This window comes from Bos taurus, chromosome 12, assembly GCF_002263795.3.
Source record: "Bos taurus isolate L1 Dominette 01449 registration number 42190680 breed Hereford chromosome 12, ARS-UCD2.0, whole genome shotgun sequence".
Lineage (NCBI taxonomy): Eukaryota > Metazoa > Chordata > Mammalia > Artiodactyla > Bovidae > Bos > Bos taurus.
Window position 1 is genome coordinate 28,288,990 of NC_037339.1, and position 27,668 is coordinate 28,316,657.

Sequence of the window (27,668 nt, forward strand, 5' to 3'; positions counted from 1 at the left end):
TGATGCAAGAGAACAGTTCTCTTGCCCTGAGAATCAATTAGCAAGTGCTCAGTGTCTCTTGGACTCTGGCATCCTATTATATTCTCTAGATGGGTAAATATATTTAGGAGCATATAAAATGCCACTTCTCAACTTCCAAACAAGCTTACTCCGTTTTTAATTAAATTTCTCGAAGCAGTTTGTCAACCTTGGCATTTACACACAGAACATTGACAATTATGTAAAGATTCTTAAGAGATCTGTTTAGAATGTTTCCAGCTAAGAAGCACAATGCCAGAGAAAGGGCAAAATGAAAACACTAATGCGGTCTTGCTCACATCACAGCTCTGGAAACAAAAGCCGTTCAGCAGAGCATCCCCACAGACGGGAATTGTGCTCACGCTTCACACCCACCCGGTAGACCGAGGGAGAGGGAGGGAGCCACGGGGAAGGGGAGACACGTTGAAAGCAAGGCCAGGCACACTGGCACGCTTCCTGGGGAGCTGTACAATTTATTTCTGGAAAAATATTTAGAAACCCCTGTAAGAACAAGCAGTATCCACTAGGGGCCTAGTGCTTAGAGCTAGTGTCACCGGCGAAGCCTATTAACAATTCCTGGGAAATAAAAACAGTCTAGGTAATTAAATTAGTCTAACCTTCCCCCCACCACCCCCGCCCTTTTCCTTTGTGCTTAGTCTAGTCTCACTTGCTCACAGGGGGCCGCATGCAGAGGCCGTGGACGCGACACTTCAGTTCGGGTGTTCAGTCCAGCATGCCCGGTGTGAAATGACACGCTGACACAATTCCGCGTGTAGAAGCATCAGGAGCAGCACCTCAGCCTAAGATGGCGGCGGTGGCGGGCCGTGTGCAGGGTGGCTGCCCGGACACGGTTTCTGAGGCAAGTCCAGCACAGCCCTGCGGCCTCGCGAGAAGCCCTGGTCCTTCCCGGTGAGCAGATCTCTGTATAGCAGCCCCGCCTTCTGAGAGAGCGAGTCCTCAGGGCAGAGGGTTCACCTGTCCACTCTTTGATCAATTAACAAGACTTTCCTTCGCTTCAGAACCAAATTTGGTCTCCTTCTGAGGGTGCGAGGGACCTCAGGCAGGAGGGCCTGGTTGGACCCGGCTGGAAAGGTCGGTAACACTAGCCCAACATTCCTATCAGAAGGGTACAGGGAGATGAAGGGAGGGAAACAGAGACAGAGATAGGACTAATGCTGATACTACGTTCCTATAAAGGAAAATGCAGCAGCTTGTAAATCTCATTCTCTGAAACAGAAATGTCACCTGGGTTGTGAGTATAGATGAAGTCAGAGGAGTAACTCTCATCAGATGTGGCAAGGCACTTCCAAGGGTCTCTTCTTGCTCTTGTGGACACACAGGGCCGCTCCCATGCATGTTCCCTGGGCACTGAGCCTCCATCCACTGGCACCTTAAGTGTCCAAGGGGTACTGCCTCGTGGAAGGGCCACAGGGCTGCCTCTGGGAACCTACACCCTCCTGTTTGCCATTGCCGCTCCTCGGACCCTCACAGTGCACTCAGAGCTCCACAGAGGGGGAAATATCTTCCTTTCCTTTTTAGGTGACATTCAGTCAGAGGTGTTGCTAATCAGCGCAGCTTTTCTACCAGGGACTTGCAGGGTTTTGGTCACAGAGTCGTTGGCTGTTTACTTCCAGGCCTCTGTTTAGTACACAGACTTGGGCCAAGAGCTAGTCGAGTGAGAGAAACCGCAAACCCTGCTCAGAAATCCTCTCCTTCTGGGAACCAGGGCTCCAGGGTGCAGGGTACCGGCTGCCTCATTGTCCTTGGGTTGAAGGGTCTTGACTCCAGCACACTGGGCTCTTGTATCCACCCTCCCCTCCAAATCCACCAGATACCCAGAGACATCAGAGTCCAGAATTAGAGATATTTTCCATGTGTTTCTCCTCTATATCTCATTTTAACACCCTTACTACATAAACAAAAATGTATATAATGTGTTCACAGCATAATAATAAATGAAATGCCTGTTATAAAACCACCCGACTTAAGTAGAACAGACCCACTACTACCCTGTGTTCCTTTCCTGTCCCAGGCTTGGGCTCCTAGCAGGTATAACCTTTCTTGAATGTCGGTTTTCTCATTTTCTTGACTTTTTTACATATACAGTTTTATCACATATGCTTATACTCTCATTCCTAATTTTAAAAGGAATACTTCTAATAATTACTTATGGAAAATATTTGTTATTGGCAGATATTCTTTATCAGATTAAGGCAATTCTATTTCACTAAGAGTTTTTATTTAGAATGTTTAATTTTACCAAATGCTTTTTCTGCCTCTGTTGAAATGATCATATGTTTTCTTTTTCTTTTACTCTATTAAAATGCATTCCTGGAATAAACCCAGAAATTTGAAAGCCCATTGGTTTATCTCTTCTTTTTAGAATATATGACTAGGCTCAGTTGTTAATGCTTGCTTGGGATTTTTAATCTACATTCATAAATGTAATTGGCCTGAGGTTTCCCATGCTATATTTGTGTGGTTTTGATATCTAATTTATAAGTGTCATAGCTTATGTCATGATTTAGAGTTTCCTAAAACTCTGATAGGACTTGCCTGTAATTAATTAGAGCCTTCTCTTTAAGGATATCTTTACTGATTCTCTATAATTCTAGTTATACTTTCTTTTTTCCTGTTTTTTTCCTTCGAAATTTGTCAGTTATCTAAATTTTCAAGTTAATTGGCACAAAGTTGTGCATGATATTCTCTTGTTATCTTTTAAGTCTTTTCTCTGTCTATATGTATGTTCCCCATTTCATTCCCTACCGTATTTGTGCCTTTTCCATTAATATATCTAAATAAATAGATTCTTTATAAAGAATCAATTTTGTTGGCTTTAAGTCTGTCAGATGTTTGTTTTCTGTTTCTTTGATTTCTACTCTTCCTTCCTTATACTTTTTAAAGAATTGTTTTATTTTCTAGTATCTTGTTGCTTAGTCGCTAAATCATGTCCAGCTCTTTTGTGACGCCATAGCCTGTAGCCTATCACGCTTCTCTGTCCAAGGGATTTCCCAGGCAAGGATACTGGAGTGGGTTGCCATTTTCTTCGCCATCCTAGTATCTTAAGTTAGGAGTTTTGCTTACTAATTTTCAGAGTATTCTAATGTAACCTTTAATGCTATAAATCTCTTATGTATTGCTTTTGCTCCATCTCATAACAGCTGATATCTATTATCATCATGGATGATACTAAAATTTTAAATCTCCCTTATGATATATTCTCTCAATCTTCAGATGTATGGAAAATTTAATCTTATCTTGATGGAATTTCAGTCAGAAAACAAAATGTGGTTTATATAATATCAGTTCTTTGAAATTTGTTGAGAATTGCTCTATGGGCTAACACATGGTCAGTTTTTGTAAAGTATCCACATGCGCTCAAGAAAAACGTGTTATTGAAGTTTATTGCACATCACACTAATTGCCCAACACATCAATATTTTGTTCAGGTACTCTGTATCTTTACTAATTTTTCATTTAACTTAATAATTGAGAGAATTAACTTACCTATTATAATGGATTTGTCCCTTACTCTTTTTTCATATAATTTGATGCTATTTTACTAGTGCACAAATTTAGAACATATGTTCCCAGTAAAAATGATCCTTTTATTATGTAGTGATAATGTTTTTTGTCCCAAGGTATCTATCTCCTCCTTATATACCATTCTCAGCTTTTATTTTGTTAATATTTGTCAGGTGTATTTTTCCACGTTTTAATTTTCAATGCAGCATGAGTTTCATGCTGAGTCAGGGAAGAAATGAACTTTTTTAGCATTTAAACCAATAATAAAATTTTAGGATTTTTTTTAAAGACATTTCAAGTTATTTTTTTCTTTAACATAAAGGAATTTGTTAGTTTTACATGTCAAATGAAAACTAATCTAAGACAACAGGTCCATGGCTCAATCAGCCAACACTCTTGCCTGAAAACAACTGACATTGTCTTCCAATCTGTTATTCCCATCTTTTGGACCTTTGCTTTAACAATTTTGCCTAGACTCCTAATGTATCAATTTTATCATTTAAAAAACTTTGTGACTTTTCTGCTCACTTTATTTTCAATAACTTTTAAAAACCATAAACAGTAAAACCCACCCCTTACCCCACGTTAAACCCCAAGGGCTTCCCTGGTGGCTCAGAGGTTGAAGCGTCTGCCTACAATGCGGGACACCTGGGTTCAATCCCTGGGTTGGGAAGATCCCCTGGAGAAGGAAATGGTAACCCACTCCAGTATTCTTGCCCGCAGAATCCCATGGACAGAGAAGCCTGGTAGGCTACGGTCCAGGGGATCGCAAAGAGTCGGACACGACTGAGCGACTTCACTTTCACTTTCACCCCAAGTTAAGATGTTGAATTTCCTTTTCATCTTTAGTCCATGCATACAAACAATATGCCTATCTCTGTAGAAACAGAGACAGATTAGATGAGGGACCCAGACAGACCTAAATTTAGATCCAGGTTGCCGTTTTCCATGTGGCACTGCCAAGATTAATGGGTTGTTAAATCATCTCTTTCGGTTGTCCTGGAATGTTGTGTAGGGCTCTGCGACAGAAAAAGCAATCGGATCACCGGTGCTGAGAAGACGAAAAGCACCCAATTGGAAGGCACCCGGATGGTGATATCACCCGCGGTTCAGCGCGCGCTCCCTGCCGGCTGGGAGGAACACTCAGCTCGGGGAGTCAAGTGGAGACAGGGAATTTGGGAGGTCAGCGGGACAATGGTGTGACCCGGCTGTATCTGGAGTCCTGTATGTGGATGCGGGGAGTCCGAGGCACCGGGGACCGGGCCTTGAAGGCAAAATATGCCTGTCTGTGATCACCCTTCAAGGGCCCTCCCAAAGAGCTCTTGAAGGAGGAACAAAGGCTAGAGTCCAGGTGTGGGGTGTGGGGTCACCTTCTTCTGTGGTCAGGGTCTCCTATGACCCCGGGCGCCAACTCAAGAGGCCGTCTGAACCAGGTTACAAATAAATTACATTTGTTATCAGAACCCCTGAGTTTCGGAGATAATAATAGTAGCTATCCCACAGAATTTCTGGGAGGACTTAAAGAGATAATAATAAAGTACTTTTTCTGGGTGTTCTCTGGACCCCCCTCCTCAACTTTGGCTCTTGGAATCCAACACAGCTCTTAAGGATGCACAGTCCTTATCCTGGCAAGCCACTTTCTCAGACAAAATCTCTTTTTAAAAAAATGACCCCAAGCTATTCTTTACCCAAGCTCAACATCTGATGCCCAGATTCTGTGCCGTGGACCAGCCAGGCCAGCGAGAAGGGGAGGGGGGTGGGGGAATTACTTGCCGGGCACTGCCCATGTGCAGCCTCCCTCCAGCTGTCTTCTTCAGCTCCCTAGCCTGGGCCAAGACACCCTGCAAGCCCTTCACCACGTGTGTTGCAGAGCAGGGGTTGTGGGGAGAACTTAAAGCATGGCTTTTTAAGGAATTCTCCAGGCAAGAATACTGGAGTCGGTAGTCATTCCCTTCTCCAGGGGATCTTCCCAACCCATGGATTAAACCCAGGTCTCCTGCACTGCAGACTGATTCTTTACTGTTTGAGCCACCAGGGATCTTATATATAAGATCCCTTATAGCTTTTCTAAACCATTCTCAAACCACATTTTAACACCACATTTCCTGGAGGTGGTGAGGGTCAATCTAGTCTTCCTCTGATCATGGCTCCACATCCTTGAGCTCTAAAAAGTTGTGCACCTTATTCACTGATCTCTAAACACATCAATCTATGAAGTTTGTTCCACATTTAAAATCCTTCAGCCAAGAAAATAATCCTCAAGTGAAAACCACCTTTTTTTTTTTTTTTGATTAGTCACTCTTCATTTGAATGCTCTAGTTTGTTGTTGTTGTTTTTTTTGTCTTGTTTTTGTTTTGTTGTGCAGCAGAAAAAACTGTAGACTGAAGTAGGGGAAAGGGGAAATATAAAACTTTACAGGCAAAGAGGGATAATTACTTCTGTTGTATTTGTCTTTTGGATTGGATTACTGTGATTGCAAACATTATTTCTCTTCCTTCAGCTCTACAGACATATCAGTCCAAGTGTCAATGATATTTAGACCAAGGATAGCCATGAAGAGTCGGACACGACTGAGTGACTTCACTTTCACTTTTCACTTTCATGCATTGGAGAAGGAAATGGCAACCCACTCCAGTGTTCTTGCCTAGAGAATCCCAGGGATGGGGGAGCCTGGTAGGCTGCCGTCTGTGGGGTCACACAGAATCGGACACAACTGGAGCAACTTAGCAGCAGCAGCAGCCGCAGCCATGAAGAAAAGAAAGAAAGCCAAAGAGAAGAAAGCTGACAGGCAGGGAATAAGAGCCAAGGAACAGGAGTCAGAAAGGTCAACATTTCCAAGGGCTTCAGAGCTCACAGGAAAAATGGAATTGAGGGTCAGTGCCAGGCAAGGGAGCAGGAGCCAGAAACTAAAAGAGGCAAGCACACCTGTTGCTAAGGCGCTCGCTGTGGCAGGTGGAATTTCCTGGAGAGCCACACCAATATTCATCCCTTTCCCAGGCTCGTCTTACAATATCACTGATGCTTCTCCAACAAGAAGTGGGGGCTGTATTCAGGACAAATGGCAAGTATGAATGTAGAATATATATCTTCAGACATTCATTCATTCAGACATTCTTACTTCATACTATGCTTCCCTGATAGCTCAGTTGGTTTTAAAGTCTGGTTTTAAAAAGAATCTGCCTGCAGGGAGACCCCGGTTCGACTCCTGGGTTGGGAGGATCCACTGGAGAAGGGATAGACTACCCACCCCAGTATTCTTGGGTTTCCCTTGTGGCTCAGCCAGTAAAGAATCCACCTGCAATGTGGGAGACCTGTGTTCGATCCCTGGGTTGGGAAGATCCTCTGGAGAAGGGAAAAGCTACCCAGACCAGTGTTCTGGCCTGGAGAATTCCATGGACTGTAGAGTCCACGGGGTCGCAAAGAGTCAGACACGACTGAGTGACTTTCACTACACTTCACTTCAGACATTCAAGTACTCACAAAGTATACTTTCCATAACCCTTTCTTAGGAATTTACTTGAAGATGAATTCCAGCAAAATAAGGAAATTATCTAAGAGGAAGACCTGAGATTTAGGAAACAGATTTTACCTAAGAGAAGGAAAGTCCAGAATGAGAGCTGTACAGAATGATAAAACTGTAGGAGAGATGTTCAGGTTTAAGCATTGGGGGTAGGGTGAAGATGGGATTCAAGAGATTTTTTTTCTGAGAGTTTGGGACATTTAATTGCAGGTCATTCTGTAATACTAGATTTTCCCAACTATGTATTCTTTATAAAAATTAAAAACTATCTTATCAAATAATATTGATATTCTTCATAATTTGTGGTATATACTTATGGCTATTTCTTTGCTTAGCTCTTATGAAGTTTTCTAGTTTTCTACTTATTTTAATCCTTTTTTCAGTGGTTGCACTGGTATAGAAAAAGTCTGGTTTTAAAAAGTAGGATAAATAAGATTTCATGAAGGTCTATAGCCAAAGTATCAAGTTGGGCCATTTAAAAGGATAACCTAACGTTTAACAGATCATAAGCAGAAAGCACAGGGCTTAGTCTCAGATTCAGGTTTGTTTAGGATTACAGAAGAGATACAATAAATAGGAACCAAGACAGAATCAGAGGTGTGGAGAAATCAGAACCCTTGTGCACTGTTGATGGCACAGCCACTGTGGAAAACAGTACAGAAGCTCCTCAAAAATTTTAAAAAGAATTATACATGGCTCAGCAATTCCAACTTCTGGGTATATACCCAAAAGAATTGAAAGCAGGATCTTGAAGAGATATTTGCAACATTCATGTTCTAGCAGCATATTCACAGTAACTAACATGTAGAAGCAACCCCCGAGTCCACTGACATGAATGGTGGTTGCCAGGGCCTGAAGGAGGGGGAAACGTGGAATCATTGTTTACTAGGTATTGCGTTTCAGTTTTTCCAAAAGAAAAACGTTTTAGAAATAGATGGTGGTGATGGCTATAATTATGAATATAATTAATACCACTTAGCTATGCACTTACATATAGTTAAGATGGTAAATTTTGTTTGGTGAATTTTACCATCATTTGAAAAAATCAGAAAAAAAAACAAGATGAGTGGGCAAGGTGAACTATAATTTGGACAGTGGGCAAAGGTCAGCAATTTGAGCAATTACCAAAGGTGGATAGTACTGAAGACAGCAACATAGTCTGTATATTCCCTACCTCTGTCCCAAGGCAGCAAATATAATACAGATACCCTAACACACACCCACACACACCCACGTGTTAACTCTCAGTTCCCCATGACTGTATCTCATTTTTTCAGTTAAACATATTTTAAGAACCAACCATTACCCTCTTGTCCAAAAGTGGGTAATGATCCCAATAACTGAATTACTGACAGCTGAAAACTTCATCATCTACAGTTTTTTTCTTTGCACACACAATTTTATTTGATTGACTATACTTTGAGGTTTTAGTCAGTTATTTACTGCCATTTTATAGATAAGGAAACTGCAGCGCAGATATGTCAAGTAACTTGACTGAGATCATACTTCTACTACATTTGCAGAGCCAGTAAAATTAAAGCACTGTTTGTCCACACTTTACATAAGGAGTATCACATGGAATGAACATATCTACATAAAGTTTCAATAAATGTATTTTCCATGTATGTAGCCATATCATTCAAATGTATATAGATAGGAATAAAAACTTATCAAGTGTGGCAAATCTAAAGTTGACATATAAATTTTAGGTAAACTTCAAAGTACCCTTAAGGATCCCTTACATCTCCATTGGTTTTATATACATAACCCAAAGCAGTGATTTCCATGCATGCTAAAATTTGACTTATCAATGTCCTAAACCTATGAAAGGCACAAAAGGGAGTATTCAGATGGCCAAAAAGTTCATTCAGGTTTTTCCACATTTTATGGAAAAACCCAAACTTTTCAGCCAACCCAATATATTTAAGATGTCAGGGCAGTTAAACAACTTTGCCTTTAGGATAGCTATGAAAACACTGACAAATGGAAAATAGATACTGCTTCTTGCAATATTTACTTCATTTTATTTAAATATTTGCCTTTTATACACTTACTCATTTTTTTTTTTTTTGCCACACCAAGCCACTTGTGGGATATTAGTTTTCAGACCAGGGATTGAACCTGTGCCCTCAGCAGTGAACGTGCAGAGTCCTAACCGATGGACCGCCAGAGAATTCTACTTACTCAGTCTTTAATACTATATGTTGCTGAGGTGATTAAAGAAGCTAGTGGAGTCACATCCCCATATCTTTCATGGGGACTGGTTTTAAAATCAGTGTATAAGTTAAATATGATGTGGCTCTACTCAAGTATTATGGCTTTATATAAACTTTATCAATGGATATTTAAAAGTACAATTTCTAGTGTGCAATGGTCAGTAAAATTGTCTTCTTGCCTTTAGAAAGAGGACAGAAAAGTTGATAACACTTAGGTGAAGTTATAATGTCAATTAAGGAGTGGGTGAAGGAAGAAAAACCACTATAGTGAAAATAACAGACATTCAGAAGGATAGGAAGAACATCCTAGTCTAACAGTGTCACAAGGGCCAGTCAAAAGCAGGTGATACAGAGAAGTCCTGAAGAAAGAAGATTGAGAAGAAAGGATTAGATTTGGTCATTGGTGATCTACAGTAATAATTCCATAAAATAAGCTGCTCTGGACAGTAGGAACTCTGAGAAACTGAAGTGACTCCAACTTTCAATGATAAACAGCAGTAGCACACCCAGACATGCTGAAGATAATTAGCTTTTGTTTTTGTTTTTTAAAGTGGCTCTGGAAGGCTCTGAGATGATGCATTAAGTATAAGCTTAGGAAACTTTCATCCCCCAAGCAAACAAAATGAAAATGGGTAGGACTACAACGTAAGTGCTGGAGTCAAGATGGGATTCCATGGGATTCAGACAGAAAATTAAGTGCTGGCAATTATCTTCCCTCATAAAATGAAAGCAGATAACACACACATGCACATGTACTCCAAGATAAATCCACAAGAGAAAGAAATTTAAAATTTTGTCAAATTCAGGCAAGAAAAAAAATCTTTAACAAGAAACACAACCTAAAATGCATGCTAGAGAAGCATTGCAAGGTTCAAGTTTAGATGTGGAAGACTATTAGAAAATCTCTGAATATCTGAAAGGAATTCTAGAAACAGAACAGAGAAAATGAAGGGGAAAAAATAAGTAGTAAAGATAGTGATATGGTATTTTAAAATCAGATGAGAAACAAAATGACAGAGGGAAGCTGGGAAAGGAGTATCAAATACTTGTATCAGGCATAGAGCTTTTAACATCCCAACTTTGAAATATATGAGTTAAAACTGATATAAGGAGAAATGGATAAGTTCATGGTCTTCATTGGCCACATAAAAAGACGATCTCCTAAACTAATAGGTTTGACAGACAATAAAACCAAGATATATACATTTAAATAACCAAATATGTTCAATCTAGAACATTCATACACACACACACAAAATTTGGTACACAAAGCACTGTGAATAAACCTAAACAAACCTTCTTTTCAGACACATATGGAAACATGCAACAACAATTTCTTCACACAGACCAAGAATCAAAATTACACAAGTGACATTCTTGGCCTACATTTAGTTAAATTAGAAGTTAATCACTAAAAGATAACAAAATAACCAACCCCCTCCCCTCAATCCTACCAACATTCAGAATTTTTCTTTTTTCAAGTTTGCAGGGAGAAAAAGCCCCACTAAGCTTAAGACTCAAAACAAAAATTATAAGCTGTTTAGAAGTGAATAGTAAGGGATAACACTACAAAACCAAACCTTTGGATTGTAATCAAGCTGTAGTTAGAAGAGCAACATATATATTAACTAAAGATTAAAGGTAATGAAGTAAGGATATAGCCCAACTAAAGAAGAATTAAAAAATTCAAGTTGAAAAAAAGGAATAAATATTATTGCAGAAATTACAGAAACATGAAACAACAAAATTGCCTACATGAAACCTCAATCCAACAAATGTTTAAATCTAGACATGCCAAGGAAAACATGAGTTACCAAAATCTCACTTCAGGAAGAAGTGGAACACTTGTAGATGAACTATAAAAGAAGCTAACAAGATGATAAAAGTTACAGCTCCTAGAAAAGCTTTCAAGGCCCTCAAGGAGTAAGAGTAAAGGAGTGAGGGCAGACTGAGCCGGGGTTCCTTATCCATCAGCGACAATGAGGAAGAATAAGTTGAAAGGAAAATGGGAGTTTGTAAGACTGTTATGAAGTAAACCATACAAAACTACATACGGATATTAAAGATAGATACCAACTACCCTGTCACATTCACAAATGCAAAGATTTCAATATCGTAAAAATGATCATTTTTTTCAAAACAGTTTTTTAGTTCAGTGCAATCCCAGTAAAAATCCTAAGGACTTTTCCCAGAATCTGGCAGCTTGATTTTAAAATTCATGTGGAGGTGTAAAAAGACAAAAATAGCCAAGACAATTTTGAATGGTAATATTAAGGAAGATGCCTTACTATAAAACTATAGTAATGAAAATATACTAGTTGCAGGAGAACATACATAAACTAATCGAACACAAAAAGAGAGCCTGCTGCTGCTGCTAAGTTGCTTCAGTCGTGTCCGACTCTGTGCGACCCCATAGACGGCAGCCCACCAGGCCCCGCTGTCCCTGGGATTCTCCAGGCAAGAACACTGGAGTAGGTTGCCATTTCTTCCTCCAATGCATGAAAGTGAAAAGTGAAAGTGAAGTCGCTCAGTCGTGTCCGACTCTTTGCGACCCCATAGACGGCAGCCCACCAGGTTCCCCTGTCCCTGGCATTCTCCAGGCAAGAACACTGGAGTGGGTTGCCATTTCCTTCTCCAATGCATGAAAGTGAAAAGTGAAAGTGAAGTTGCTTAGTCATGTCCGATTCTTAGTGACCCCATGGACTGCAGCCTACCAGGCTCCTCCGTCCATGGGATTTTCCAGGCAAAAGTACTGGAGTGGGGTGCCATTGCCTTCTCCCAAAAGAGAGCCTAGAACATTATAAATATTATAAATATAAGTATTATTTTATACTCCCAACCTATAAAGGCACTTGGTATATGATAGTATTTAAATCAAAGCACAAAGAATAAACCAGTAAGGAACAGTGCTGAGGTGAATGGCTATGCATTTGAAAAAGATAAAATAAGACCCCTAGCCCACAGCACACACACAGTTAATTTTAAAAGGATTCAAATCTAAAAATTAAAAGCAAACAAAAGCTCTTATGCACTGCTGGTGGGACTATAAAGTAAAACAACCTCGTGCTTTAATGAAGCATATTCATTAAGTTTAACATTTCCATTCAAAATAATTGTCTATGAGACAGGTTGTTCACTTTGGCCCTGGATTGTAATAGTGAAAGTGTAAACAATCTGATAACAAGGATAAAAATATGAAAAATGATTATTGGTGCTATAAAAATGGATTAACTGTGGTATATAGTCAAACAATAGAATGCCTCACAAAAGCAACTAAGAGGAATTTTGGACTTCATCAACTCTGACATCACGATTTAAGAAGCATCCTAATTTCAGAGATGTTGAATTATGAAAAAACAGAACAACATGTAATAAGCATGGCTATACCTATTCCTCAAAGACACAGTATTGGGTGAAAAATAGGTTTCAAAATTATAGATACAATGCATTTCCCCATAAAGTTTAAAAACATACAAAATAGACCTATGCATTTAAAAAAATATACATATGTAAAACAAGGATGAAAACATGAATGTAAATGATACACATTAATATCAGGATATTTATCTCCTAGTGAAGGCAATGGCACCCCAATCCAGTACTCTTGCCTGGAAAATCCCATGGACAGAGGAGCCTGGTAGGCTGCAGTCCATGGGGTCACTAAGAATCGGACATGACTAAGCAACTTCACTTTCACTTTTCACTTTCATGCATTGGAGAAGGAAATGGCAACCCACTCCAGTGTTCTTGCCTGGAGAATGCCAGGGACAGGGGAGCCTGGTGGGCTGCCGTCTATGGGGTCGCACAGAGTTGGACACGACTGAAGCGACTTAGCAGCAGCAGTGAAGAAAAGGGGACGAATGAAAAAAGGTTATAAGTTTTAACTATATCTTTTAGTATTTTATTTCTTCTTTAAAAAAAAAATTAGGAATACATCTTTTGCATAGTAAGTTTACTCTTAAAATATAGTAAATAAACATTGCTTGCTAAACATTCCTGAGAGATTTTACTGCTCACTCACAGCAAGAGCAGAGAACGTGTGTGTGTGTGTGTGTGTGTGTGTGTTGGGGGTGGGAGGAGATACTGAGAACTGAAACAAATACAGTGAAGTATTAACATCTTTTATATTTGGAGAATGAGATCATGATGGTCTGCTATATTATTTCCCAGATGCTGAAAATCCTTTTTACTGGAAAAGTGAAAAAGTAAAATTTTAAAAGGCACCAAGTACAATGTAAAATGTGAGCTTCATGAAGATTTCAGGAAGTAGATAATTCCTACATTATATAAATTGTTTTATAGAAAAATAAGAGACAGCTTTCCAACTCATTTTAAAGGCCAGCAAAACCCTTCACACCAATACTGGAGTAAGGAGAACACAACAAAGAGAATTACAGTCTCAATACTGGACATGAACATAAGGATACTGAGTAAAATGCTGGCATGCTGGATCTAGTAGGATGACCAAGTTGGGTTAATCCTGCCAAAGCAAGCAAGAGTGATTCTATTTATGAAATCTATTAATATAATTCATTACACTGATAATTATATATTTAAAAAACATAAACTGACATGCAAACATGGAATTCAACACACATTCCAGATTTTATTTTTTAATAACCCTGATTAGACAGAAATAGAAACTTTCTTAAACTGCAGAAGACAGGATGCTTTCTATTTAACAATGCTCTGGGGATGCCAACCAACACAATTAGACCAGAAAAACATGATGTAAGTATCAGAACAATCTGAAATACTGACAAAACTGTTTGCAGACAGTGTCACCTAACGAATCCAAGAGACTTAACTGAAAGACTCTTACAACTAGTAAAAGTTCAGCAAAGTGGCTGAAAACGTAACACAATAGGTATAACCAGTTAGAAAATAGAATAACAACAACGTTAGCAATGACCAAAAAAACTTGTAAAATATATGTTTTAAGATGCAAAGCCTACTCTTATAAAGAAAATAGTAAAATTATATTGAAAGGAAGGACTTTTAAAAAATCTATCTCAGTGGGCAGACTCAATATTGTAAAGATGTTGATATTCTGAGTAATAGAAAATAACCAGAATAGCAAAGAACAACAAATAAGACACTGTTAAAATTACATTTTAGGGAAATGTCTCAGACTAAATATAAAACCTTATCATACTGATATAGTAACTACATTATATGTTGGTTATAGGCAAAGACAAAGAAATCAATGACACATGAGCCCAAAATCATATCCAGGTAGACAAAGATATTTAGTTCATGATACCTGTGGCATTTCAAACCAGTTGAGATAAAAGAAATTATGCAATAAACTGTATTAAGAAAAGCAACCACACACTTAGGAGAAAATAAAGTTAGAACACAATCACACACAATATACAAAAGTAGTCCCCAGATGGGGTAAATGATTTAATGTTAAAAAAAAAAAGTATACATATTAGAAAACAGAAAAGTATTTTTAAAAATCTTGTAGATAGCACAAAACTCCAAGGCCACAGTGAAAAATACTGACAGATTTGAGCTCACGAAGAGGAAAAACTCCCAAATTATTACAGAAATGATGACAGAAGACATCAACTGGGGATTCCCTGGCAGTCCAGTGGTTAGGATTCAAATGCTTTCACAACCATGGCCTGGATTGAATCCTCTGTCAGGGAACTAAGATCCCACAACCTGTGTGATACAGTTAAAAAAAAAAAAAAGCTTAAGAAGATAAGTGAGTCACCAGAAGGTAACTTCCACAGATTTAACAAGCAAGTAAATAATGTGAGAATATGTACAGAGCTCATGGAATAAAAAGTAAACTCACTTTATTATATATGCTAGCCAAAACCTACAGTACTTTTTATAACAAAATGTAACTCGGTATAGCTAAAGTCCATAACCCATCCCTACCTCCTCCCTTTTTGCCCAGAGATGAGTAACAACAACGATAAAAAGAAACAGTTAAATAGAAAAACAGGTAAATACAAACAAGTAGTTCATGGACTAGAAAGAGCCAATCAAAAAGAAAACATATGTGACAATGGTCTTTCATTTCTAATTGGAGAAATGCAAATGAAAACAAAGTAATTTTTATCAGCTGACAGAAGTTAAAACCAGCATTAACTGGTAGACTTTGGGGAAAGCAATTTGGCAAAACTTAAAATTTCAAGGAACTCCACAATCCTCTACACTGGAGTCTATTTCTTATAGGAAATCTGGCACTTCAGCAAAAAGACATACAGGAAAGATCATTTACTGCCTCATTTGTAACAGTGAAAAATGTAAATAACTCAAATGCCCATCAATAGAACATTGATTAAATAAATCATGGCATAACTACACAATGAATTTCATGCAGCTGTTAAAAGTGTGCAATAAACCCATATGTGCCGACAGCTTTATAAGTAGAGGAAAAAATGGTAGAAGGGCATAACATGGCCCCACTTACATAAAAACAAAAGCTATACAGGTATGCATGAGGAAGTGTAACTGAAATCCTGATCAGGTGAAGGGGAATTTTCATATTTTTGCTCTGAATTTGTGTTTCCACCTCCTTTCTCTGGTGAAATATTTAGGAAGTACATATGTTAAGGTTTCAAATCAAAAAAGATGTTCAACTGGCTGTTAGTTACTGTGAACACTGTCTTTATCTGACTAATGAAACTATAGAACTCATCTAACAATTACTAATTATGAACAGTCTGAGGCTTGATGACAAGGTAATTGCTTCTTCAGAGCAAACTACTAAGCTAATCTTAAGAGTTAACTAATTGGACTCCCTATTTATAGCCCGTTAAACTGTATTACACATCCTTCTAAAGCTGTTGCATTAAAATTCCTAACATTTATAGTTTAATAGCTTCTTTTGCTCTAAAAAGTCATGGGTAGCTCCCTGAACTGGCTTTGTAATTCAAAGCCCCACACCATGTTCTCCCAAGCTACTTTTGCACAGGTTATCTCCCCACTACCCAACCACAACTCAGAAAGCTCTCTTGAGCCAAGCTGATTGGATCTCACATCCCAAATGAACACTTTTAGTATGCAGCACCCTCCAAACATTCACATACCATCTATAAAGGGTGAACAGTATCATCTCCTCTCCAGGATTTTTATTCATGATACCTATAGGCCCCCAGGGGGTACAGAAGACTATCTAGTGAGACCAGTTAAACCCATCTATTCAAGAATGGAAGCTGTCACGTAAATAAAACTTACATTTTTATCCATCACTTTCTAGGATCTCAGTCTGAAGCATCGAATATGCTTTCAGTAAAAAGCAAGCAGTATTGGTTTCAGTAAGTTATTAGTATTTGAATTCTAGTCCAAATGAGCAGCATAAAGATCACTTCAGACCATCAACTCTGACTGGCTCTACCCTGTGACCTTTGGGCAAGTCTAGGTTGCTTTGTAAAATGTTGAAAATATACATTTCTCAATGGGAGATATAGTAATAGGGTATCCAATAAAATGTGGCCCAGTATTTCCTTGACTGGGAAATTCCAACATAATTTGAGAACTGTATCATGACTTCTTTAAGACACATTAACATTTATTCCATCAATTGGTTTGATGATTAATATCTGAGATAGCAGAAAGAGAGCACACTTCTGGAGTAAAACAGATGTGATCAACCCCTCTGGCATCACTTCTAAGATGAGGAAGCTTGAGTAAACCAGTCTCTGACCCTCAAGTTCCCTCATCTGTTAAGGAGCACACCATCCACTACCACACTGAGCTACAGTGAGGGCGGGCTACGTGAACTAGTACACGGAAAGCCTTTAGTAAGGCTATCTGGCACAATAAATTATCTGACTTCATCTTAAATAAAATAATTTGTCATGTTATTTATCTACATTTTAATAAGGTAAATTTAGATTTATTCAATGAGTGTTCTTGACTACTAAGTACAAGGCACTGTGCTGCGTGCTGGAGATAAAACTAGTGAACAGAAACCCCATCTCTGTCTTCATGTACCTTACAATGTTGGAGGCAGTAAGACCATCCAAATACCAACTGGGCTAAGAGGCTCTATAAAGAAGTAAACTAAGAGGGCATACAATAGTAGGGTTTGTCCTCATTACAGAAACCTACAACAGCTTCCTCAGGGAAAATTCTTGTTGTGTGAGTATGAGACAACTAGATGCAGCAGAAAAAGGAAGAGGGCTTCAGGCACAAAGAACAGACTATACTTTATCTTTTGAATGTCCATATCCCTTTATACGCACCCTAATAGCTTGTACCTCCGGCAACTAGGTGTAAGGGAACAGTGTGGCTGACACAGACTAAGAACAAAGGTCTGGCTAGAAGGAGTGACCAAAGATGCAAAGCTGTGTAGGGCGCATTATCCTAAAGGCAACAGTGGAGTGTTAAGGGATTGTAGGGTTTACACTGCAAGATCTGTTGTTGCTGCTGCTGCTGAGAGGATCACTCTATTTCACAATGGTCTGGCTACACTGTGAACATCAATTTGAGCTCAGGCAAGAGCAAATGTGACAGACAAGTTTGGAGACAAAGACATGAGAACTTAAAGTAGAAAAATTCCAGGAGCAATCAGAAAGGAAAATCAACAGGACTTAGTGACAGATGAGAATGTAAGCATAAGGACAAGGAGGAGAAAGAGGGAAATTTCTAGGTTTCTGATTTGTGTTACTAGCTGAATGCTAGCTCTACTTTCAGATGTATGAAGACGACTAGATCCCGGAAGGAAAGGTTATGCATTCAGTTTTAGACATGTTCAGTCCAACATCTTTTTATTTTTAATTAAAAAATAAATAAAAGCAGATTCAGATCTTGCCATTCTTCTACTCATCAAAGACAATGGATTCCCATCAAACTCTGAACAAAACTCCCAAGAGCACACAGGTATGGTCTAGCTCTTTGCTGGCTTCCGACTTTCCCTCCAGCCCTTTTATCCGTTGGTCACTTTCACTTCAGAAACACAGCCTTCTTGAAACCCCTAATGTGCTCATTCTCCCCTAAGGACTTTTTGTACGTAACTCTTCCCTCTGCCTATAATACTCTTTTTCCCCTCATATGGTTTGGTTCGATTCCCTCACTTCATCAAAGCCCACAATCAGATGTCACCTTCTCAGAGAACCTTCTTTGATGATCCTTTGTAAAACTACCCTCCTGTTGAGAGTCTGGGCTGGAGGGAAAAGCTGAATGAAATTATAGTCTTGCTGTGCTAAAGGGAAAGGCCTTCACAAAACACAAGTCCCAAGACTTTTGAAACAAGTTTGAGTCTAACATAAGCTGCAACCCAAGCCCAATTCCATGGATTGAGGTAATCAATTGCCTAACAGAAAACAAAGCAAATTCTCTCCTGGGGGGGTGGGGGTCGGGGGGGAATCACATCAACTTCAATCCTTCAGTTCTTTTATGCACATTCTCCTGCAATAGAGAAAAAAATTAAAAGCCCTGTAAGGTGACAGAAAGGAATGTGACCAGAAAAAATGTGACTGATAATGAAGAAAAAAAGAATTAGGCAATAGAATCAAGTCCACAGATGATGAAGAGTTAGTTATATAATTCCAATCTCTGCCAGTTGCATATTTTTATAAATGAGAGAAAAGCATAAAAAGAGACATTCAACAGAGAAATGAAATCTATAAAATATAACTGGACATTCTAAAACTAAAAAGTATAATGTTTGAAATCAACTAATCGGGTGGGTTACATAGAAGACTGGATGGGGCAGAAGACAGACTTGATAAATCTGAAGACGGGTTAATAGAAAATATTCAAAACAGTGAAGCACAGAGAGAAAAACAAGTAGAAAGAACAGGGAAAATGAGAGTGAAGTGAAAGTCGTTCAGTCATGTCTGACTCTTTGCGACCCATGGGATAAGTCCACGGGATTCTCCAGGCCAGAATACTAGAGTGGATAGCCTTTCCCTTCTCCAGGAGATCTTTCCAACCCAAGGATTGAACCCAGGTCTCCCACATTGAAGGTGGATTCTTTACCAACTGAGCTATCAGGGAAGCCGTATTTATAACTGGAGTGTCAGAGAGGAGTGATAATAGAGTAGAAGTAATTTGTGAGGGTTATCTTTCAAGACTGATGGAACATATCAATCCACAGCTTCAAAAGCTCAGGAAACCCCAAGCATGACAAATAAAATGAAAACCACTCAGCAAAGTCAAACTGCTAAATACAAAGATAAACAGAAAATTCTAAAAGCAGCCAGAAAAGACAGACATGTTACCTACAAAGAGCAAAAGGGTTTTAAGCTGACTTCCCAACAAAAAATACAGAAATGAGAGGACAAGAGAATGCTAACCTTTAAGCTGCCAAATAAAACTGCCCATCTGGGAATTCCACATCCAAGGAAAATACCCTTCAATAACGAAGGTGTGATTAAGACCTTTCAAACAAACAAAAAAAACCTGAATGAATTAACTGCCCCCAACCTGCACCATAAGCAATACCAAAAGTTCTTCAGGCCAAAGGAAAATGAAATATGTGGAAGCACAGAACTATCTAAATTAAAAGAAAAAAGCAAAGAGAAAATTATGGGTAAACAAGTAAGAACACTGATTATTGAAAGCACTGATATTCTGACATTTAAAACCAAAAGATGTATTAAAAAAAAAAAGAACAAAAAGTAGAGGCACAGCAAATGAAGTTGAATTGTTTCAACTTCTTGCATTGTTCATAAGGTTATAAAAACATTAATACAGGGTAGACTATAATAAGTAAAATATAGATATTGTAATCTGCAGGTTAGCCACTGAAATAACAACACAATCAGGTATAACTAAAAAGCTAGTAAAAGAGAGAATATAGCAAGAAGTACTTTACTGAGCCAAAAGAAGGTAGGAAAAGGAGAACATAAAGGAATGAAGGAAAAAATGGCAAAAAAAGAAAATACCAAAAAAAGCTACCATATCAGTGATTAAACCAAAAATAAGTAGCCTAAACACTCTAATTAAAAAAACAAGATTCTGAGATTGGCTAAAAGAACAAGACCAAAGGATAAAATGTTTACATAATACACGCTTTTAAACATAAGGACACAAACGGGTTGAAAATAACAGGACAGAAGTTCTGTCATGCAAAGAACAGTTACAACAAAACTGGTAATGGCTGTATCGATTATCAAAGCCAGCATGATGTATTCATACAGACAACAAGTGACATTTTATAATTATAAAAGTGTCAACTTCAGCATAAAAATCTAATGAGCCTAAATTTTACTGAAAAACATAGCTTCCAAGTGTATAAAACAGGTTCTCCTCCAATCATTTCTACTCTCTATCCAATCTGTCCTTTTCTAATCTCCACACTTTCTACCATATGATATGATATTAAATACTGCTTGTTGTTCTCCTTATTCCCCCACCTCTCTGTGGAGGACGTGAGCTCCGCAAGGGCAGAGACTCACTATCCTGATCACACTTGTCCTCTGTAGCCAGCCTAGCACATAGTAGGAATTCAATAAATATTTGCTGAACACATTAACAAAACTGCCACAACATTTCTTAGTGCTTACTTTTGAAGTTGATACATTTCTTTTCTTCAGTTATGCAATCATTTACATAATACTTAGTAAATCTCTGTCGGCCAAGATTTTGCATGAGAAGTTCAAACAAAAAGTTTGAAAAATGTTACTAGGAAATACACTTTTCTCTTCATGAACCAAAGGCTCCAAAAGTAAAAATCATTAAAATATGACCTCCTCCATTTAGTAAACATTTAAATATAAATGTATATAGATTCACATAAATAAAATAATACAATTATATATTAGCTTCCATGTTTATTCAACTTCACAGAAAATCCAAAAATGTGTCTGAAAATTGGTTATCTACCTAAATACCAATTGTTCATTATGGTGACATAATACTATATGGTAGGGGACATATGCCTAAGTTAAACAAATTCTTAAATTCCTGACATTCTTTAAGTGGGCAAAAGGAAATCTTAAAAATCAAACTTAACAAGTTGTAAGAAAATACAGAATGTAATTTAACCTTTAATGCCTGGAACAAGTTGTACAGCCACATTTGTAATTTACATATACAGTGGAGATCACTGAAAAAGCTTCCTGTTGCACTGCAGCAAGAAATTTTATTATAATGTAGATTAAATGGATTTGCTACAGAGTGCAGCAAGATAACCTCACTGAAGAATCGTAAGATTTTCATAGTGGAACTTGTTACAATGAGTTAAATATTTTCTTAATTTTATACAGTACATATTTTCAAAATGAACATTATCACTGAAGAGTTTGCTAACCACTGTTAGCAATTAATGTTTTACACATACTTAATTTTACTTTAGTTATAGTATGTGGCTCTCCAAATGTTAGTACATGAAATGTTAAGTTTAAACATAATAATAAGATAATCCCCTAAGATTACTCAGGACATCAAAACTTTGATCATTATTGCACCTATTTTTCTACAGAAAAATGGAAAATTTACATTGTAATCCTCCCAAAAAGTGAACAGACAAGTTATAAAATCACAGACTCATTGGCATTGAACAAAATCTACAATGAGCATTTTGTGTGAACTAATATACAGAATTAAATGTGCAATGAAATTTGGTTAACTATGATCATGCAAATAAAAATCCTCCACAATCATTTTTTCATTATGTTTTATAAAATGGTCTTAAGGATATACTTCCATAAACATTTCTGGTGCAATTTAGTCAAAGACAAAAATACAAAGCTATCCCTTATTCTTTATTTTATAGATTTAAAAACATGCCTTTGTACTGCTGAAATAGAAATAGCGTGTTTGGGAGAATTGAGCTAATGACACGTTTAAAAACCAGCTGTATATTGGTCCAACATTAGCTGCCTTGATACACAGCAGCCTCCCATTATCACTGGTGTCAGTACTGTTGTAAATGAAGAATAGTTAAATACTGAGAGATTAAGACACAATTCAAAACTTTTTTTTAAAATAAAAGGCCCTTTCATAAACATGAAGAAATTTTTAAAAGAAAAATAATCACATCAATTGTGAGTATACACCGGAAAATAGTAAACCTCATTTTCCAAAATAGTAGTTTCTTTATTATATCCCCCATCTATTATAACCAATCTTGGAAATATACCTTAAACATAATGGTATATTTAAATGAAAATGCTCCATTATTCACTGTGATAAATAAGTTAGAATATGATTTTCTTTTCTGATGGTAACCATGAAAAAAATGAAAGAACAGCACCTGAAATACTAAAATGAATGTAGGTAAGCATTAAGTCATACCCTATATGTTTTGGTTGAAAATACAGTTCATAAAACTGTATAAAGGATACTGCCTTTGTTTCTATATTTTGTAGATTACAACAAAGAAAAGAAAGATATGCTCTAAACCCAAATAAATTTCCACTTCTCTCAATCTGGACAAGTGGAATTTCATTCAAAGTTCATAAGACTGTGGTACCTACAGTAGCTCATATAGTTGGATATATCACTCCCACCCTGCCCCTCCCCCCAAAAAACAATTTTTGGCTCCAAAATAAAGTACAATAATAAACTCTTGATGAAAAACTATGTTATGGGGCAATCTATCATATACTATGGCTAAATATGAATTTACAGAAAAGAGCACATCCCATTTTCAGCACTTTTTCATAAACATGCAACTCACTATAAAATACAAAACACTTGCTTTCAAGAACAGCTTTATAAAGACACACTGCATCAATAAAATTTTTTTCTTTCTGATTAACTTTACACTGTTATGGAGAACCGAAACATTTCTAATGTGTATATATCAGATTTTATATTATAGTGTAATAATTTGCATTTTCTGAACATAACGTTCAAGAGGAAGTATCTATACACAATAACATTCTAGACTATCAGAAACTAATACAAATTACAGAATTTTATTGATACAGTAGATTAATAAAAACTGAAAAGGGATGATAAAACGGGATAAAGAATTCAGTACATTATTTTAATAACACACTCTTTAAAATTAAAATATTTTAAATCTCTCTCTTTTTAAAATTTTCATTGCCATGACAGGCCAGAAAATTCTGGGACCAATACTGAGGTGTAAAATAATCAAACAACTTCAGGACTGTTTCACCATTTGTGTGGCGTCCTCCCATCAGAGGCATGATTCAGGTGTGATGGCAGACCACTTAGCACCTCTGCAGATTAAGGATGCCTGGGAGTAAACACCAGCTAAGAGACGTACGGGAAAGAGAGCATTTCAACGCTCCAACAAACAGTGACATCAAGAAAATGACACCATTTGTTGAAAAAAAATTTTTTTCACAGTAAATTGCAGAGAATACAAATACAAACACTGACAGATTACTGCTTAAGATCTATCCTAAAGAACTCTTTTCAAATCAATAGATCCAATAAACAGCTGGGCACTGTCAGTTTAAAGCCGCAGATAAAAGCTATACAAGCACTTTAGAAGTCAGAAACATTTAAAAAAAAAAAAGAAAAACATATTTACAAGTTTCTTCTTTAGTTTATGTCTACATAGCCATCACACATTAGACTCTTTCACAGACTCCATAGTCAATGTTGTCACCATGCGCATGGCTAAAGTGTGTGACCACAGACACATGAGGTCATCAGAGTAAGGTCCAACTGTCCACTCTTCAGCAGTCCCATTTTGTGCATCAAAGGCTTTACTCAGCCTGAAGCTTGACAACCATTTTTTTCAAAGCTCTCACACAGAAAGTTATTAACGGCATCTGTTCATCGCCTTTCTCTTTTAGAACCTCGCCGCCGCACCTTGAAAGAAACATCAACGGGTGTAATTACCATTGTTTTATAACCAATTATTATTCTTAACATGTCCCTGATAGTCCTTTCTTAAAATCTTTCTCCTACATTAACTTTCTGTCTTAGCATCACATACATGAATGCTCATAAACAGCCTTTCCCAGGATTAGCAAAAGAGAAAATATTTTACTTTTCTGTTTAATAATTTTAAAGAGAAATGAACAGAAGTCAATGTCAACAGCAAAAAACAATGACAAATATCACCTTGTTATTTATGTGTCTGTAGTAAAGGGTATGAATTTAGGCTTATAGCTACCTTTCTCAGAAACTACCCATTGAGTTTGGATCATAACAACTATCAAAAACATATAAAAAATGTGGCAAGTACTAATGAAAGCATAAAATTTCAGATAAAATAAGTTTAGTATTATCAAGAGGAACATAAACTTATAGTTTAGTTTTCCTTTAATGAAGCCATCAGTTACTATGTACTCATGAGCCTTATTTTTATATCTTCCCCCCATAAAAACCCTTTACAAGCCAAACTAATTTGAGACCAAAATTCAACATATTTTTTTCCTCTGGTCTTCAACTAATTCAGATAAATGAATCCTGATGCAGACAGAGGTGCTGATTATATTAAATAAGACAGAGAGGCAGGGGTCAACTCTGGGGCTTGATCACAGGACACACGTTTCTCAAACAAAAAACTGAAACTAGCTAAGCTGATCCACAGATTCAGCATGAATATTAGCAATACACAGCTCTTACTTAGATGCATCAATTATATTTCTTCCAAAGAGAAAAATCGGAGATGTGACAGGCAAAGTCATTCATTATTTTAAAAAAGTATCTTAGGAGGCATCACATTCCTACTTTTGTGAAAGAAAGGTCTATTGCCAATTTTTATGAATCCCAAACGCTAATTTTATTTGAAGACATGACTTTATTCTACATGACTGACTAACTTCTAGTTGCTACTGAGAAACTGAAACAAAAAATGTATACGAAATATTACCAAGAGTATATATAACAGATACTGGGAAAACTTAAGTGCATGCGGTGTCGTCCTGAGACTATCACTTGCTCTTCTCTGTATTCAGTTGTACACTGAACATTTACACTCTCACTAGGCTACGTCTATTATTCTCACTTGGTTTCAGGTTTTCATAAATGATATTTTCTCCACAATCTAAGCTGATAGATGAACACACTACAAACAAATGAAAAAATACATATATATTCAGAATTATTAAGTAACGGCAAGTGCTAAAAGAATCTGACCACTTATCAACTCTAATTCTATTGAATACATTCCATACTATCACACATGGCACTTTAAAAAACACATACATTTACTGTAGAGACTTCCTCTTCTTCTGTTTCTTCCTGTGGATTTTCATCATTGACAGGAGAGCTACCCTGAAACACATCTATTTCTTCACTTGAGTCATTTTCTTTAGTAGCTGCTTGTTTAGAGCGTCCTACACGGCTAGAGTAAAACACAGGTAAAATAAAATGAGCATTGTGATCTTTAAGTGGTAGTTTACTTCATAAGAGGAAATGCTTTAAATACTTCATAGACTTTCCTTTATTATCATTTTTACCCTGAATTACCATGTAAGCCAAGAAATATTTTCCTTACATTCTAAACCCTAAACCAGTACTTAACCCTAGATTGTACTTTATTTGGTAGATAACAAATAACAAAAGTCAGGGTGACTGAAACCAACGCCATAAAGGATTTTAAAATATAACCCAAAGTCTACTCTTCCTTTTATCTTTCCCAAGTCTGTAAAAGGCATCTATGTCTACTGAGTCACTCAAACCAGAAAATTTAGAGTCTTCCTTAATAGCGTGCAATTCTTTGTCTGACCTAAAGATTCTACTTGTAAAGAAATCTCAAATCCATTCACTTCTCTCCATCTTCACTGTTACATCGTACATATTTCTAAACCATTCTCATCTTTTGCCTCTCTCTAAGTAATCTTTTAAAAATGTAAAACAGCTGATGTCAACGCCCCTGAGAGAGGCCCCTACTGTACTGAGAGTAACTGCATTAACCTCCTTGATAAGTACATAAGGACCTTTAGACTGGCCTTGCCTACTTGTCAGTTCTCATCTTTTTCTATACCCCAATCCCCTGAAACTACAATACAGCAAAAACTTTGCCTTCCTTCGGCTCTCTGAATTTGTCAAGATTTTTCCCACTTCAGAACCTTCCAAAACAGGGTCCCCTCCACCTGAAATGTTCCTCTCCCTACTCTCTAGAAGTCTAACTCCTACTGTTCTCAAGGAATCAACTTGAGGAATCAATTTGTTCTCAAGGAATCAACTTTCCAAAGAGAAAACTTCCCCAGTTCCCCAGCCCTCTCATTACACTCTCTTACAGCACCCTAACTTTGTTCTCCAAGGTACATTTCACAACTTATTATTTCACATTCATGTGTGATTATTTAATAACTACATTCCCTTTTAGATGGTAAGTACTATAAGGATGTCTGTTTTCTGTCACTATATTCCTTAGCACCTAATACTCTCTGATACATAGAAGATACTCAAAAATATGTAACAGATACCACCACTTAATTAAACGTATATATCTGTTGGTATTTAATTTAGAATTTCCTAGTCATTTCTATAAGCAATTGAATATATATACTGTTTAATCTGTACTCAAGCCAATTTACTCAAATTTACTTACTTGATTCAGTTTTTCAGAATTAACAGAAGAATATACAGGGAAAATAATACAATCTTGCTCAATTCCACTAAGATCAGAACAAGAAAACAAGCAAATCGTAACATATGTGATCACACTACCTCTAAAGAGGGGCTTTCCAGCAAAAAGAAGTTAGGCTGTTAAGACAGGATTATAAACACTCTCTCTGTGTTGATTTTTTTAACAGAAAATACTTGCTTCATTTAAAATATTCCCATGAGGAGGACTTGTGTCATTTTACAAGTAACATGATAATCATACAAGCCCTTCATTTTATGATGCCCAAATATAAACAAATTAAAGTTGCAAGCATGAAAGATATTCACCCTATTATTTTGTTATAAAATTAATCATCGAAATTTAAGCTATCTTAGGAATTTTTTTTTTAAACAGTGATTTTTTCCATGGCTGAATACAAACACATTTATAAAGCTGCCACAAAAATGTACTTACCTTTACTTTTTACATGAAGGAAAATTAAACGGAAAAAGGTGGGAAGTACTAGCTAGATACTTGGTAACTTTTCCTATGGAATACATAGGAACAGGAAAAACTATGAACTGAGTGTTTAACCAAGGTGTGCTGCCAACTCTGAAAAGTCAAGCCACTGAAGTATGGGATTACTTTCAGAAAAACTGTAAAATTTCTAACAGACAACATTCTACTCTGTTTTTGCTTTAAATGAGAAAGAAAGTGCCAAATTTACAAATTACAACATTGATGCCCCTGCCACTTTAATAATCTTGGACATAGATTTGTCACTGTAACTCTCCTATAAACGTGTACTTGTGTGATCATCCAAATCTATATATAGATACAGATGTGTTAATTTGATTAGAAAACAAACAATATCAAGACATCAAAAGCTTGAGATCACTATGTGATAATTTCCACCAATATACTTAGGAAAAATGACTTTCCTACACTGATCAAAGAATGAAAGCAAAAGTGTATAAGCTATTTTTTTAAAGTT

At 37.1% G+C, this 27,668-nt stretch overlaps 1 protein-coding gene across 6 annotated transcripts in view; it reads right to left on the reverse strand.

Annotated features, from left to right (window-relative positions):
* Nucleotides 1-13,865: 13,865 nt before the first annotated feature.
* The window catches only part of PDS5B (PDS5 cohesin associated factor B), a 192,437-nt gene continuing 178,634 nt past the window's right edge, over nt 13,866-27,668 (reverse strand). For all 6 annotated transcript variants that reach the window (XM_025000064.2, XM_025000062.2, XM_025000061.2 and 3 more), the window contains 2 exons: nt 25,327-25,465; nt 13,866-23,982 (listed from right to left, as the gene is read on the reverse strand). In XM_025000064.2, coding sequence (XP_024855832.1) covers nt 23,947-23,982; nt 25,327-25,465 — 175 coding nt within the window. In that variant the 3' untranslated portion in view covers nt 13,866-23,946. The remainder of the gene's footprint in view (nt 23,983-25,326; nt 25,466-27,668) is intronic.